This window comes from Colobus angolensis, unplaced genomic scaffold (assembly GCF_000951035.1).
Source record: "Colobus angolensis palliatus isolate OR3802 unplaced genomic scaffold, Cang.pa_1.0 Scaffold707, whole genome shotgun sequence".
NCBI lineage: Eukaryota > Metazoa > Chordata > Mammalia > Primates > Cercopithecidae > Colobus > Colobus angolensis.
The window spans coordinates 187554-200543 of NW_012120788.1; the positions used below are offsets into that span (position 1 = coordinate 187554).

At 44.8% G+C, this 12990-nt stretch overlaps 1 protein-coding gene across 1 annotated transcript in view; it reads right to left on the reverse strand.

Moving 5' to 3' along the window:
• LOC105501379 (decaprenyl-diphosphate synthase subunit 1) overlaps nucleotides 1-12990 on the reverse strand; it is a 50469-nt gene that overhangs the window by 1711 nt on the left and 35768 nt on the right. The window contains exons 9-11 of the mRNA XM_011927291.1: nucleotides 9633-9713; nucleotides 9374-9487; nucleotides 2417-2497 (exon numbers count right to left, since the gene is read on the reverse strand). Coding sequence (XP_011782681.1) covers nucleotides 2417-2497; nucleotides 9374-9487; nucleotides 9633-9713 — 276 coding nt within the window. The remainder of the gene's footprint in view (nucleotides 1-2416; nucleotides 2498-9373; nucleotides 9488-9632; nucleotides 9714-12990) is intronic.

Consider the following 12990-nt stretch of genomic DNA (forward strand, 5'->3'; position numbering starts at 1 on the left):
ACACTACGCCTGGCTAATGTTTGTATTTTTAGTAGAGACGTGGTTTCACCATGTTGGCCAGGCTGGTCTCAAACTCCTGACCTCAAGTGATCCACCCGCCTCAGCCTCCCAAAGTGCTGGGATTACAGGCGTAAGCCAGTGCACCCAGACCCCTCTGACATTTAGAAATAGAATATTCCTAACACTGTGGTTGAAAGAAATCTGATTTTCTATACCAATTGCTCAAAACATGACACATTTTAGTTTGCTGTTCCTTTTTGTACAGAAGCCTGCCTTCTCTCAGTGTTTTCCACACATTTTGCTGAAGTACATCTGCAAATAACCTATCCAGAAAGTGTTCACGCAGGCCAGGTGTGGTGCTCACGCCTGTGATCCCAGCACTTTGGGAGGCCGAGCTGGGCGGGTCACAAAGTCACGAGATCAAGACCACAATGGCCAACATGGTGAAACCCCCGTCTCTACTAAAAATACAAAAATCAGCTGGGCGTGGTGGCGGGCGCCTGTATTCTCAGCTACTCGGGAGGCTGAGGCAGAAGAATCACTTGAACCCGGGAGGCGGAGGCTGCAGTGAGCCGAGATGCACCACTGCACTCCAGCCTGGCGACAGAGCGAGACTCCGTCTCAGAAAAATAAAATGAGAAAGTGTTTATGGGAAGTCAGTGTTTTAGTCCTGATGTGTGGTGACTTTCTTTTGCCTTCAGATTGAATGGATCCTAGGTTTAAAATGTTTAATCATTATTTGCAAGACCTTCCTCCACTGCCTTCTAGCATCCAGTATTTTTGCTATTCATTGAGCCAGTTTTGACACCTTTTTCCTGCGTAAGTGACCACTTTTTAATTTTCTTCCTGAAATACTTGTTACATGATGGCACCAGTCCTTGTAGCTCTTCTTCTTTTTCACTATTTCCCCCTTTCTGTTTTACACTTGGGAGGATTTCCTCAATTTCACATTGCAGCCCTTCTTTGGAGTTCGCTCTTCAGTCATTTCCAGTTTCTTAGAACTTGCTCTTACTCATTTAAAAAGTCTGATCCTGTCTTGTTTTGTGAATGTGGTATATTTTTGGATCCTCCTATTTATGTTTTTCCTGAGTCCCCCCCTCCCCCCGTTATTTTGGTCCCACTCTTTTGTTCAGCAAACTTCAGTCAACTCATTTGTAACCCTGAGTTGTCTACTCACATTTAATGAGGGAATAGGACCAGAAGCTATGTGAGTGAAAAGGGAGCTAGAATTTTGGAGAATTTGTTCAGAGAACATTCCTGTGGATTTTTGTTTTCTCTAAATGCGTTTCTGGCTAGGATTGCTGCAACTTTGCTGTTTGCCATAGGTGCTACTATTAATTTCCCTCTTTTCAGTTCCACCTCCCACTCCAGCTTTCAATACCACCATTATTTCGGAAGCCAGAACCTCTCCCAGGGATATTGACTTTTATCAGCTCCAGCTCCCTCCCATAGTTTTTAATAGTACTTTTTAACCATTCTCCAAAAAAGGCAGTAACCCATAGTGAATGATGAGGCTTAACGGCATAGTCAGTTAAAAGAGAAAAATAACCTTTTAGGGGTTGGGGGTTGCTTTTTAAATGTTTTAAGAATCAGAACAGTAATTATTTGGAAGTCTTTCAGGTACTACACTAAGTACGGATCTCACGCGACACTTGCTTTGTAACAATGTTTTTGCTCACTCTGACTCATCCAGGAGATCTGTTGGCTGCAAATGACGGTGAACTTGGAAATGGCTCATTCTCAAGAGAGTCAGTCACCAAAACTCAAGTCATGCAAAGAGATCTGGCTTCCACAGAAAGCTTCTGAAGATATGTGCCAATGTATTTAAAACAAGCCACTAGCCCCTGAGCAGGGTTAAATGGTTCTCCCTTTAAAAGAAAAACGTTTGTATAAATGTATAGTTTGCCTATGTTGGTTTAATTGTTTTCAATGATAATTTCTTCAGTCACACTTTTATAATAGGTAGGACAGACTAGGAAAGCCCAATTATGAGTAGCCCATTGCAGCAGTGCAGCTGCAGCCCGCATGGGGTCATGGATGGGGACATGGATGAGGCTGGAGCCAAGGCTGGGTGACTGGGGGCCTAGTGATTCTGTTGATGGACACAGGGAAGGCTGGTCCACAGCACTGGGCTTCAACACTAACAGTTCGCCAGAATCACTTAGGTACCTTTTACAAGACACTAATATCTGTGCCTTACCTAAGACCAGTTAAAACAAAATAATTTCCTAAGTAGTCTAGAAGAGAAATGAAAACAAAAAATCCGAAAAATGAGTTTTCCCTTCTCAGTTTTTGTCACATCAAGAGTAGTTGACCAGTCTTGTATCTGTAATTTAATGTTTACTGTTCCATTTTTGGATTAAAGGACTTTGCCACGTTGTTCCTGCTGCTGCCTTTCTTTTAAAAATAGTCTTACCTGTAACACATACTGTCGAGCTCTGTCTACATCTCCCGGCAAACTGAACCTTCGCATGATCATAGCATTCATTTCTGGGAACTAAGAAAAAAGAGAGAAAATCTGTTTATTTCTCTTGGGGGAAACAAGTGTTCTAACACTAGTTTGTAACAATAGGAAATAACAAGAAACAACAAAAATGTAATTAAATGTCTAGATGATGTGGGGGAGCAATAAGCTGTGGCCACAAAAGCTGAGCTAAGAGAAGACATCCACTGTCTATGCCTAGGCACTGTGGTGGTGACAGGAGGAGACACATCAGTCCTTGTTTATTCTGATGTTTTATCCTAGTCCGACACTGAGTAAGAGGCAGGAGAGTAAAGTACATCTCAACAACAACATGGTTCTGCCTGGGCGTGGTGGCTCACGCCTGTAATCCCAGCACTTTGGGAGGCCGACGTGGGCGGATCACCTGTGGTCAGGAGTTTGAGACCAGCCTGGCTAACATGGTGAAACTCTGTTTCTACTAAAAATATAAAAAAACTAGCCGGGCGTGGTGGTGCAGGCCTGTAATCCCAGCTACTCAGGAGGCTGAGGCAAGAGAATTGCTTGAACTCTGGAGGTGGAGGTTGCAGTGAGCCGAGATTGCGCCACTGCACTCCAGCTTGGGCAACAAGAGTGAAACTCCATCTCAAATAGAAAAATAAAAAACAACATGGTTGGTAAACTTGAAATCGTATCAGGATCGCCTGTACTGCTTGTGGGGCCTCTCCCCCAGTTTCTGATTGAGTAGGGGTGGAGCCTTGGCATGCATTTCTAACAGATTCCTAGGTGACACCAGTATCTCTGGTCTCTGCCAACATTTTGCGAGTCACTGGCCTAGGATAAGGATGGGAATTGGGCATTCTACTCTAAGTACTAAATTGACTGCCAACTGAAAGCTACTGAGGTTTCTGAGCAGAGAGCATTACGTGCAGAGCTCTGCCTTAAGCAGTGTGTAGAGTGGATCTGAGCAGTGCTGCATGACACTGACTGCATACTGGGATCAGCTGGGGAAGTTTTTGTGTGTGTGTGTGTTTTTTTTTTTCTTCTGAGATGGAGTTTCGCTGTGTCACCCAGGCTGGAGTGCAATGGCACGATCTCGGCTCACTGCAACCTCCGCCTCCCTGGTTCAAGCGATTCTCCGCCTCAGCCTCCCGAGTAGTGGGGATTACAGGTGTGCACCACCACACCCGGCTAATTTTGTATTTTTAGTAGAGACAGGGTTTTGCCATATTGGCCAGGCTGGTCTCGAACTCCTGACCTCAGGTGATCTGTCCACCTCAGCCTCCCAAAGTGCTGGGATTACAGGTGTGAACCACTGCGCCTTGCCTGGGGAGGTTTAAATACAGTTGCCTAGATCCTGTTCCCAGAGATTTTGATTATACTGGCTTGGTGTTTAGTCTGGGCACCAGGATTTTCAACCCCCTCCCATCTACTCTGGTATTTTTAATGTGCAGCCAAGGTTGAGAACCATGGAACTAAAAGAGTCAGAGGTAGACAGAACAAACAGGTTACTAGAGTAGTTTATAAAAAAGACCTGAATTAACCTGATAGCAAGAAGAGGGAAAAAAAAGTAAAAATTCAATTGAAGGTAAAATCGATATTCTACAATACTTAGCAACTATTTATAACTGTCACCATTAACAGAATGCAAAAGCCAGGACACCGTATCACTTCACTTCCTAGATCCGAGCTCTAGTCTTGGTTTGGCTACCAACTGCCACAGCTGAGTGACTTCCTTAGTCCCTGGGGTCTCAGGCCTCTCCTCTTCATGACCGGAAGCCCTTGAGCTCTAACAGTCTGTGGCTCCACGGAAGAGGTAAGGTGTTTGGTTTTGGCCACGTCAGTGCTTATAGCAGTTGCCAGTTTTTCCCTGGCAGTGAACCTGAAGATGAAATAAGTTGTTGTCCTGTAACCATGACCATGGCATTAGTAATCCTAGAAGAAAAAATAGGGCATACATAGAAAAGCCTCAGCCGAGTGATCACAGACGAAGAAAGAATGTTTCTTTCAGACCAAAATATGTGTCAGAACAAAGCTCTAAACATGTAGAGACTGCTAATGTGTTTACAGAATTTATAGAGCCAGCAACTGGTTAGTTCTTATGAAAACCAGTAATTTCCTTTAGTTACTGGTGTTTTAAGAAAACAAGCTACTAGAAAGAAATCAGGAAAGCCCAAATCAACTTCTGTGGTAAAAAAAACCAAATCAAGTAGGTTTTAGTTTTGTTTTGAGATTTGTTCTGTTGCCCAGGCTGGAGTGCAGTGGTGCAATCATAGCTCACTGCAGCCTCAAACTCCTATAGGTTCAAGTGATCCTCCTGTCTCAGCCTCCCAAGTAGCTGGGATGGGACTACAGGCATGCACCTGGCTAATTTTTTTTTAATTTTTTTTTTTCTTTTTTTTGAGATGGAGTCTCACTCTTGTCACCTAGGCTGGAGTGCAGTGGCACGATCCTGGCTCACTGCAACTTCCGCCTCCCGGGTTCAAACGATTCTTCTGCCTCAGCCTCCCAAGTAGCTGGGACTACGGGGCGCATGCCACCACACCCGGCTAATTTTTTGTATTTTTCATAGAGACGGGGTTTCACCATGTTAGCCAGGATGGTCTCGATCTCCTGACCCTGTGATCCGCCCACCTCAGCCTCCCAAAGTGCTGGGATTACAGGCGTGAGCCACTGCGCCTGGCCAATTTTTAAATTTTTTACAGAGATGGGGTCTTGCCTTGTTGCCTGGGCTGGTGTCAAACTCCTGGCTTCATGTGCTCCTCTTGCCTGGGCCTCCCAGAGTGCTGGGATTATGGGTGTGAGCCACTACACACAGCCTGTTTTCGTTTTTTAATACCACATACCAATACTGGATATCTAGAAGGTTTTATCGTTAACACTAATGTGATCCTCTTGTAGGCATCTGGTGACATGACCGTGTTTATGATGTATAAGTTTTTTCTACAGTACCAGCAAGTGTAGTAAGATGTGCTGATTGGGTGTTTTCACTGATGCTTTTACTATGAAAAGCACTGAGAAAGCAAAATTTGAAAAAAATATTTGCATTGAGTGACTACATCCTTCCTTCCAAACATGTCATGTGTGCAATTATAATATGCAAAACATCAAACTCTTCCCCAGGCACTCCCCAGTCCCCTTCATGTGTATGTGGAAAAGAAAAGAGAAACACAGCAGGAAGAACAGTTGCCTGCAGATTTAGTGACAGATAAAACTTCTGTTTGCTCAGGTGGTGTTTTTAGGAGCAGGAAAACCACCTGTGGGTAAATGAGGTCGTAGCACCGTGAAACCCATCCGCACACTAAACCGCCAGGGTGATCAGGAGATGAGTTTACCCAAGCAAAACGTGGGTCACTCTAAGGCACTAACTAGTCACCACGATAGCATAAGGCCTGTGCAGCTGGTGCAGGGGCTGGTGATGGCATTTGGAAACGTGGCTACAGTTGACATTTGGGTCTAGTGACTTAGAGAAGCAGAAGAAAGGAAAGATTTATTTTTGTTAAAAAAGATATTTGAAAAGTAATGAAGTTTCACCAGATAAAGTAAAGCACTTCCATTTTGTTTCTGAAGCTTTCAAAATCCAATTAACTTGAGGTTTTTGTTCTTAAAGAGAATATGTACACATACATACATGGGAGGATGCTGTCATCCCTGGGACTTCTCCAGAAATCCCCAAAACTCTTCTTAAATCCTCTGAACCAACTGTTACCAGGAAACCCCTTAAGAGAGATGTTAAAAATAAAGGAATTCCAAAGAGAGGGGGTTTCTGTCAAGTGCTGGGTGGAGCAAACTCCAAGACAACCCATTACACCAAGTTAAAAAGGAAAAGGTGGTTTCTCAAGAATGCTTGCCCTGGCCCAGTGTTCACAAATGGAAAAGCTCAAAGAGCATCTCATCAGCAAACAAAACTCACCTACCAAAGGGAAAGGATTACAGACGTCTTAAAACTACTCCACTAAGTAGGTATGTTGTTCACAATAACAAAGACATCACACAGAGATGATTCTTTGAGTATCATCAGTGCCTGGGTGGGTTAGTTACCTGCTCTGTGGGAAGGCCTGTTTGGTATCATAGCTACTAACTTCTCAGCATTACCAGTGGCAGTAACACTGTGTAATAAAATGAATACTGGTCTTAGACTTGTGCAGTTCCCTGCTGTGCCATTTACCAGATGTTTAATTTTGGCGAGGTTTGAGCATCAGTTTCTTACTTGTAGAATAGACACCATAATATCTACCACAAAGAGGAGTTGTGAGATTAGAGATAATGTATGAAAGAATCCTTTGTAAACTAAAAACACATTTCATTAAGTAGAGATACTGCACATTCTTATGTTATTTTTGGAACTTGTTTTTACCCAGAATGAATTTTAGTCCCAAAAATCTTCTGACACATTTCTTGCTAAGAATCTCCTGTTTGACAGTGTATTCCACAAAAGAGCCTAACCTTGCTGTTTTATTAGAAGGCAACTTATAAATACATATTTGGCTAACTTCTGGCCCATGTGCCACAAGACAAACATCAGTCTACTTTTGAAATGAGTCCTGTCCAGAGTCACTTCCTGCTTGGACTCCATTCTGTGTTCCCTTTTCTGAGGCTGCAATGTGCCTTTTAAACTCACTGCCTTATGGGCAGATGAGAACACTGCTGTCTGGTGAGTGTGAGTAGGTGCCTCATGACTGGGATTTCCCAGTAAAGCACACATAAAATCATGGCTCGGGGTACAGTAATCTCTTTTCTTCCTTTTGCTTGTGTTTTTTAACCAGCATTTTTCTTTCTTTCTCCCTTTTTTTTTTTTTTTTGAGATGGAGTCTCACTCTGTCGCCCAGGCTGGAGTGCAGTGGTGCGATCTCGGCTCACTGCAACCTCTGCCTCACAGGTTCAAACGATTCTCCTTCCTCGGCCTGCTGAGTAGCTGGGATTACAGGCATGCACCACCACACCCGGCTAACTTTTGTATTTTTAGTACAGATGGGGTTTCACTATATCGGTCAGGCTGGTGTTGAACTCCTGACCTCGTGATCCACCTGCCTTGGCCTCCCAAAGTGCTGGAATTACAGGCATGAGCCACTGCGCCCAGCCTTAATCAGCATTTTTCAATCTCTTATAGAGGTCCATTTCCCCTGTCCCCCACTATAATATATGAAGGCAGAGTTAGCCATTACTCCTTTGTGTGTGGAGGGGAAAGTAAGTTAGTTTCTTTCAAAATATATTCAGAGTGAAACTTAAGGTTTAAGAAGGACTCAACCGATAACTTAGTATTCTGGGGTTCATAACAAGTATTTAACAATTTGAAGATTTTTACAAATACAGCAACCAAAACGTTTTCAGAGACTTCTCCAAGGAGAGGCTTTTTCCTTTTATCCTGATAATCTTAGAGCCTAGGTAAAGGAATCTTTACCAAGCTAGCTGGATTTCAGCACACTCAGTCCATCTTACTGTCCTTCACTCATGTTTACTAACAAGTATCTGAGAAGTAATGTTCACAGTTGTATAGGTGGTAGCCAGTGCCTCATTTTTCTGATCCCCGGCATAACATCTACACGGCTCAAACGTTCCTCACTCATGCCTCAATGTACAAAAGGGGGTTTTTAGAAATTTTTGTCAAAACTGGGCACATGTATTATGCTCCTGGATTTTCAGCTGGCAAGTAAGTCTCATTGGGAGAGAGGACCTATTTATAGCATATCTTTCACTTCTTACCTCAGCCTCCAAAGTCTGAAAGGATGGAAGCCTTGTAATAATGAGGGCAGGTGTTCCTACAAAGTGCCCTGACATCTCCATTCATAGCCCTAGCAAGTTGCCAAAGTAGCCTGGCCCAGCCACCCAGAACATCAGCCTCCCCTGGGAAGAATCATGCTGCCAATGGCTGTGTTAGATAGTGGGTGAAAGATAACCTTTCCTCTCTCCAATCAGAAACCCACTAAAAGCAAGGGCCATGGTTTCTGTATCACAGTGGAATCACTGAATTCTATGGAGGACATGATTGACCTTTGTAAACGTGAAGACAGAATGAGGCAAAATCTCTGAAAGACCAAAAGTTACTATAATATTAGACCAAAGGGCTAATGTTGAATTTCATGGCATGGTGATGAACATCTTATTGCTTTGCTACATACCAAATTAAATACTACTAAGATGAAAATCTATTAACAAGCTGTTCCAACGCCAACTAATGACTCACTTATTTCAAGTAACATTCAGTACAGCCACAAGCCATGTGGCCAGGGTCTAGAGGAGGCTGTGAGGATGTCTGCTTTGTCAGTCGAGGGAACATCTTTGAAGCTTCCTAAGCCTTTCATTCACATTAATGGGGACACACGGGCAGCTGTGCTGACTTCCTCACTTCTCAGTCCCTCGATCCGGAGAAAGAAGGAACTATGTGGGTCTACTGCACTCCGCTGACTTCTTGACATTTTGAGGCAATGGCCGAAGTTCTAAGGCCTCTCTCAGAGCAGCAGAGTCTCATTAAACTTCTAAAACTGGAGAATTTCTTATGCTTGGAGGCCCCTGATGCTTCCTGTGCCTTTTAAGGGGCTCTGAGGACCACCAGAGTCCAGTCCTATAATCAAGACTTGGAAACCGTTCACTTTGCCAGTGGCCAAAATATATGGAAATAATCACGATGCTGCCTCAAATGCCTCTGGCACACCACAAGACACAAAGATCTTAAATAGGATCTTAGCTAAGCCTCACAACCCCCCTGGGAGAAAGCTGATCTTCTCAATTTTACAGATAAGGAAACAGGCTTAGCAAGGTGAAATGACCAGCCCTAACATCTCACTCAGAGCCAGGATCAAATGCAGACCTGTGATCTCTTACCTGGATGCCTTCCCACCTATTCCGTTATGCAACCTTCCCATCAGGTGTGTCACGGGACATCAGTTCTGTGGGGCTATCAGTGGTGTGTCAAAGGGAGTTCGTAACACTTACCTGCTGACAGGCAAACAGGACAGGACCAGTGGCTAACCCGAGCTTCAGATCAGCTGATGTTGGTTTGCCCATCTGGTCAGAACATGAGGTGAAGTCCAACACATCATCTATTAGCTGGCAAAAGGAAAAATGGGAGGTAAGGAGCACCGCCATGCCAACATCGCTGCCATCGTTCCTACTATTTTGGCAATTCCACACTAGGGGAGAATGCTGACTGTATCACTATGCCACCATTCTTACAAATAAAAAGCATACCAACCTGAAAAGCTATTCCTACATTTTTTCCGTACTGATAGGCGATCTCATGCACCACTGGGTCGGGACATCCTAGAACAGAGACCTGAAACAGAAAGAACATTCTGAGATAAGCTGCTTCCAGGCAGCAGCAAAGCAGCTGACCTCTGACTGAAGGAATTCCTTAAAATAGGAGGTAGCGGGGCTAAATTATACACAGTCAGGAGATGCTGACATCAGAGGGACACCAAGCATGTACAAAACCGCATTTCCAATCACAGAGTTTCAGCCTCAGATTGTGTTGTTAAATTCTAAGAAAATTCTCCTTCTCCAGCCCCTGCTTTCAGACAGGATAAGCAGCCTTTCCCACTGCTTAGGAAAAACAGAGCTACAGCTGGACTAATTCTGCCGGTAACATGCTAAGTAAACCTTCCTGACATGCACAAGAAACAGACAGTCATCTGTGAAATACTGACTTCCAGCACTCGGCAAGCTGGCCCAATTACTGTTGGCTTTAATAATCTCCATCAATGTGTCCCTCATTTCAGGAAGAGATACTAATGTAATCACATACAATTTCCCCATGTGTAGTCCTTTTCATCATCTTTGGGAATTTCACCTGTTTCTGAATGCAGTTATTTCTTGCTTTGTCCGTAAAATTCGTCTCAAGCCTCCTGCTTCAGACATAGATAGCGCTTTTTTATTATCAGAAGGAACTTCACTGGTCCCACTGTTTCCACATTTCTCTCAAAAGGAGTTACTGTATAAAAACCCTTTTCCCTCCTCTCAGTGGGGGAGAAATAAGACTTCTGAAAGTCTTTTTAAAACTCCAAAAAGCTAGCTGGCACCGGCCACTGAAGTGCATTTCCCAGTGCCCTGCTAAGCATGTTAAGCAGGCCCAGCCACATTTTCAGAAAACAAAACCTGGGTAAAACCAACAAGGGGGAGGGGAGAGACAGTCTGTGTTCTACCAGAGAGACGTCTCTGCTGAATCTCCATGAGAAAGCCAGCTGGAGCGCTGCACAGTTCGTTGCCTTTCTGAAAGGCTCGCAGATGCTAGGAAACCCTGCCCCCTGACCTTCGGTCCTGCCTCTGTGGCTCTCCGGTCAGGGGGTGAGCTTTGCTCAGGCATCAGTGTGGTGCAGCGCTGCAGGCTCTGCTGTGAGACTGTGGGGCTGCATTTGTGCCCTTTACAAGTACCACGTGACGCTGGCATGTTACTGAACCTCTCTCGGCTTTAGCTTCCTCATCTGTACAATGTGGAAATCACAAGCACCCAGCTTGTAGCGCTGCTGTGAGAAACAGACGTGATGCTGCATTTAAACCCTCAGTACAGTGCCTGGCGCCCGGTTAGAACTCAATGTGTGTTTGCTATTATAATCTCTTTTTAGAAATAGGATGTCAGTCTGTTGCCCAAGCTGGGGTGCAGTGGTGCAATCACAGCTCACCGTAACCTTGAACTCCCAGGCTCAAGGGTTCCTTCCACCTCAGTCTCCTGAGTAGCTGGGACTACAGGCATGTGCAACCACACCCAGCTAATTTTTAATTTTTTCGTAGGGATGGAGTCTCACCATGTTGTCTAGGCTGGCCTCAAACTCCTGGGCTCTTGATCCTCCCACCTCCACCTCCCAAAGCGCTGGGATTACCACCAGGTGTGAGCCACCGCACCCTGCTGTTTGCCATTATTACGAATAATGTCCTCCTCATCCACTGGAACCAGAAATAGGAGCCTTGGCAGTGTCCGTGCACCTCGGCCAACGAAAGCCAGGTTGCATAATGTCCTCAGCCTGAGAACGCTTTTTGACAACTTAATGAGGTCTGTTGACTATGTAGGGCTTGGCCATAAGTACATGGTAAAATTGCACGCACCATAAAGGGTTAGGTGGCCACGGACTTGAGTGAAGAGTAAGCTCATAACTGCTTTCAACAGCAAACCCCTTCCCGTGAGCAGGCACTGACCTCTGGGCAGTCAGGGAGGGCTCCTTTTTTCAACTAAAGAGTCTGGGAGACCACATGGGGCAATTCAGAAACTTCTGAGAGAAGCTAAGATCAGCTTGGCTCAAAGGAGGGCATGGCAAGATCTGGGCAGCCTGGGATGTGCTGAGCTCAGGCCAGAATGATACTGGGAACCAAGATATTCCTAGACAGAAATCATTGAGAGTGAAGCAGTCTCCTGTAGTGAGATTACTGCTGTTGCCTCAACACAAAGCCATAGAGAATATAAATTTTCTTCCTGGAAAGTGAAAGATTTTCTAAAAATCTATTTCTTTTTTTGGAGATAGAGTCTCTCTGTCACTCAGGCTAGAGTGCAGTGGCACGATCTGGGCTCACTGTAACCTCCACCTCCCAGGTTCAAGCGATTCTCCTGCCTCAGCCTCCGTGTGCCACCACGCCCAGATAATTTTTGTATTTTTAGTAGAGACGGGGTTTCACTAAGTTGGCCAGGCTAGTCTCAAACTCCTGATCTCAGGTGATCTGCCTGACTCAGCCTCCCAAAGTGCTGGGATTACAGGCGTGAGCCACCGCGCCCGGCCTAAAAATCTGTTAGTGAACATTTTAATGGAGTAAAATGTGTGGAGCACATATGATGAGTACTTCGTATGATTTGAGTTAAACCTCACAATATCCCACAAATGTGGATTATGTGGTTGGTGATGATAAAAGCTAACAATTCCTCAGCATCTACTATGTGCCAGGCACTGTTCTGAGAATTCTCACCTTTTAAGTCACTTATGAGGTTCGAGAAACTGAGGCATAGACGGTCCCAGGCATTACATGGCTCTGACACGCTGGAACCTGAATTTCATCCCAGACGGTCTGGCTCTAGGTACTGTTCTCTTCATCACTTTGCTGTGCTGCTTCTATGCTGGGCAATAAAATGGAACCTCCAAGAGGTCAAGGAACGTGTTGAAGAAAGCACAAAGCTGCAGTCTGTCTGCACTGTCCCCTCTATGCCCACACATGCTGACACAGAGGTTATTTAGTGGGCAGCTTCTGCCTGACACATGGCGAAGGGACATTACTGCTCAGATTTCAACAATCCCAGATTTCCCTGGGGTAGCATAAAGACCATGCCAGAGAGTCCTGCTTCCCCATCCCAGGTCAGGACTGTCTGGATCCGTGGCAGGAAAACAGAGAACAACTGCCACAAATTAGACACAACATGGCACAACACACAAGAAGGCAAAGAGGTGCACAGCCTTGCGCTCAGCATCAGAGAGATGCCTCACATCTTTCCGGAAATGGGTGGAGCATGAAGAATGATTAAGTCAAAGAAAGTGAAGCTTGACGGACTGTTTTGTTTGAAGCAGATGCTGCAGCCAGGCTGTGTTGTGCATATGCACTTCTTTCTGGGGAACGTTCACACCTTGCATCACATCCTT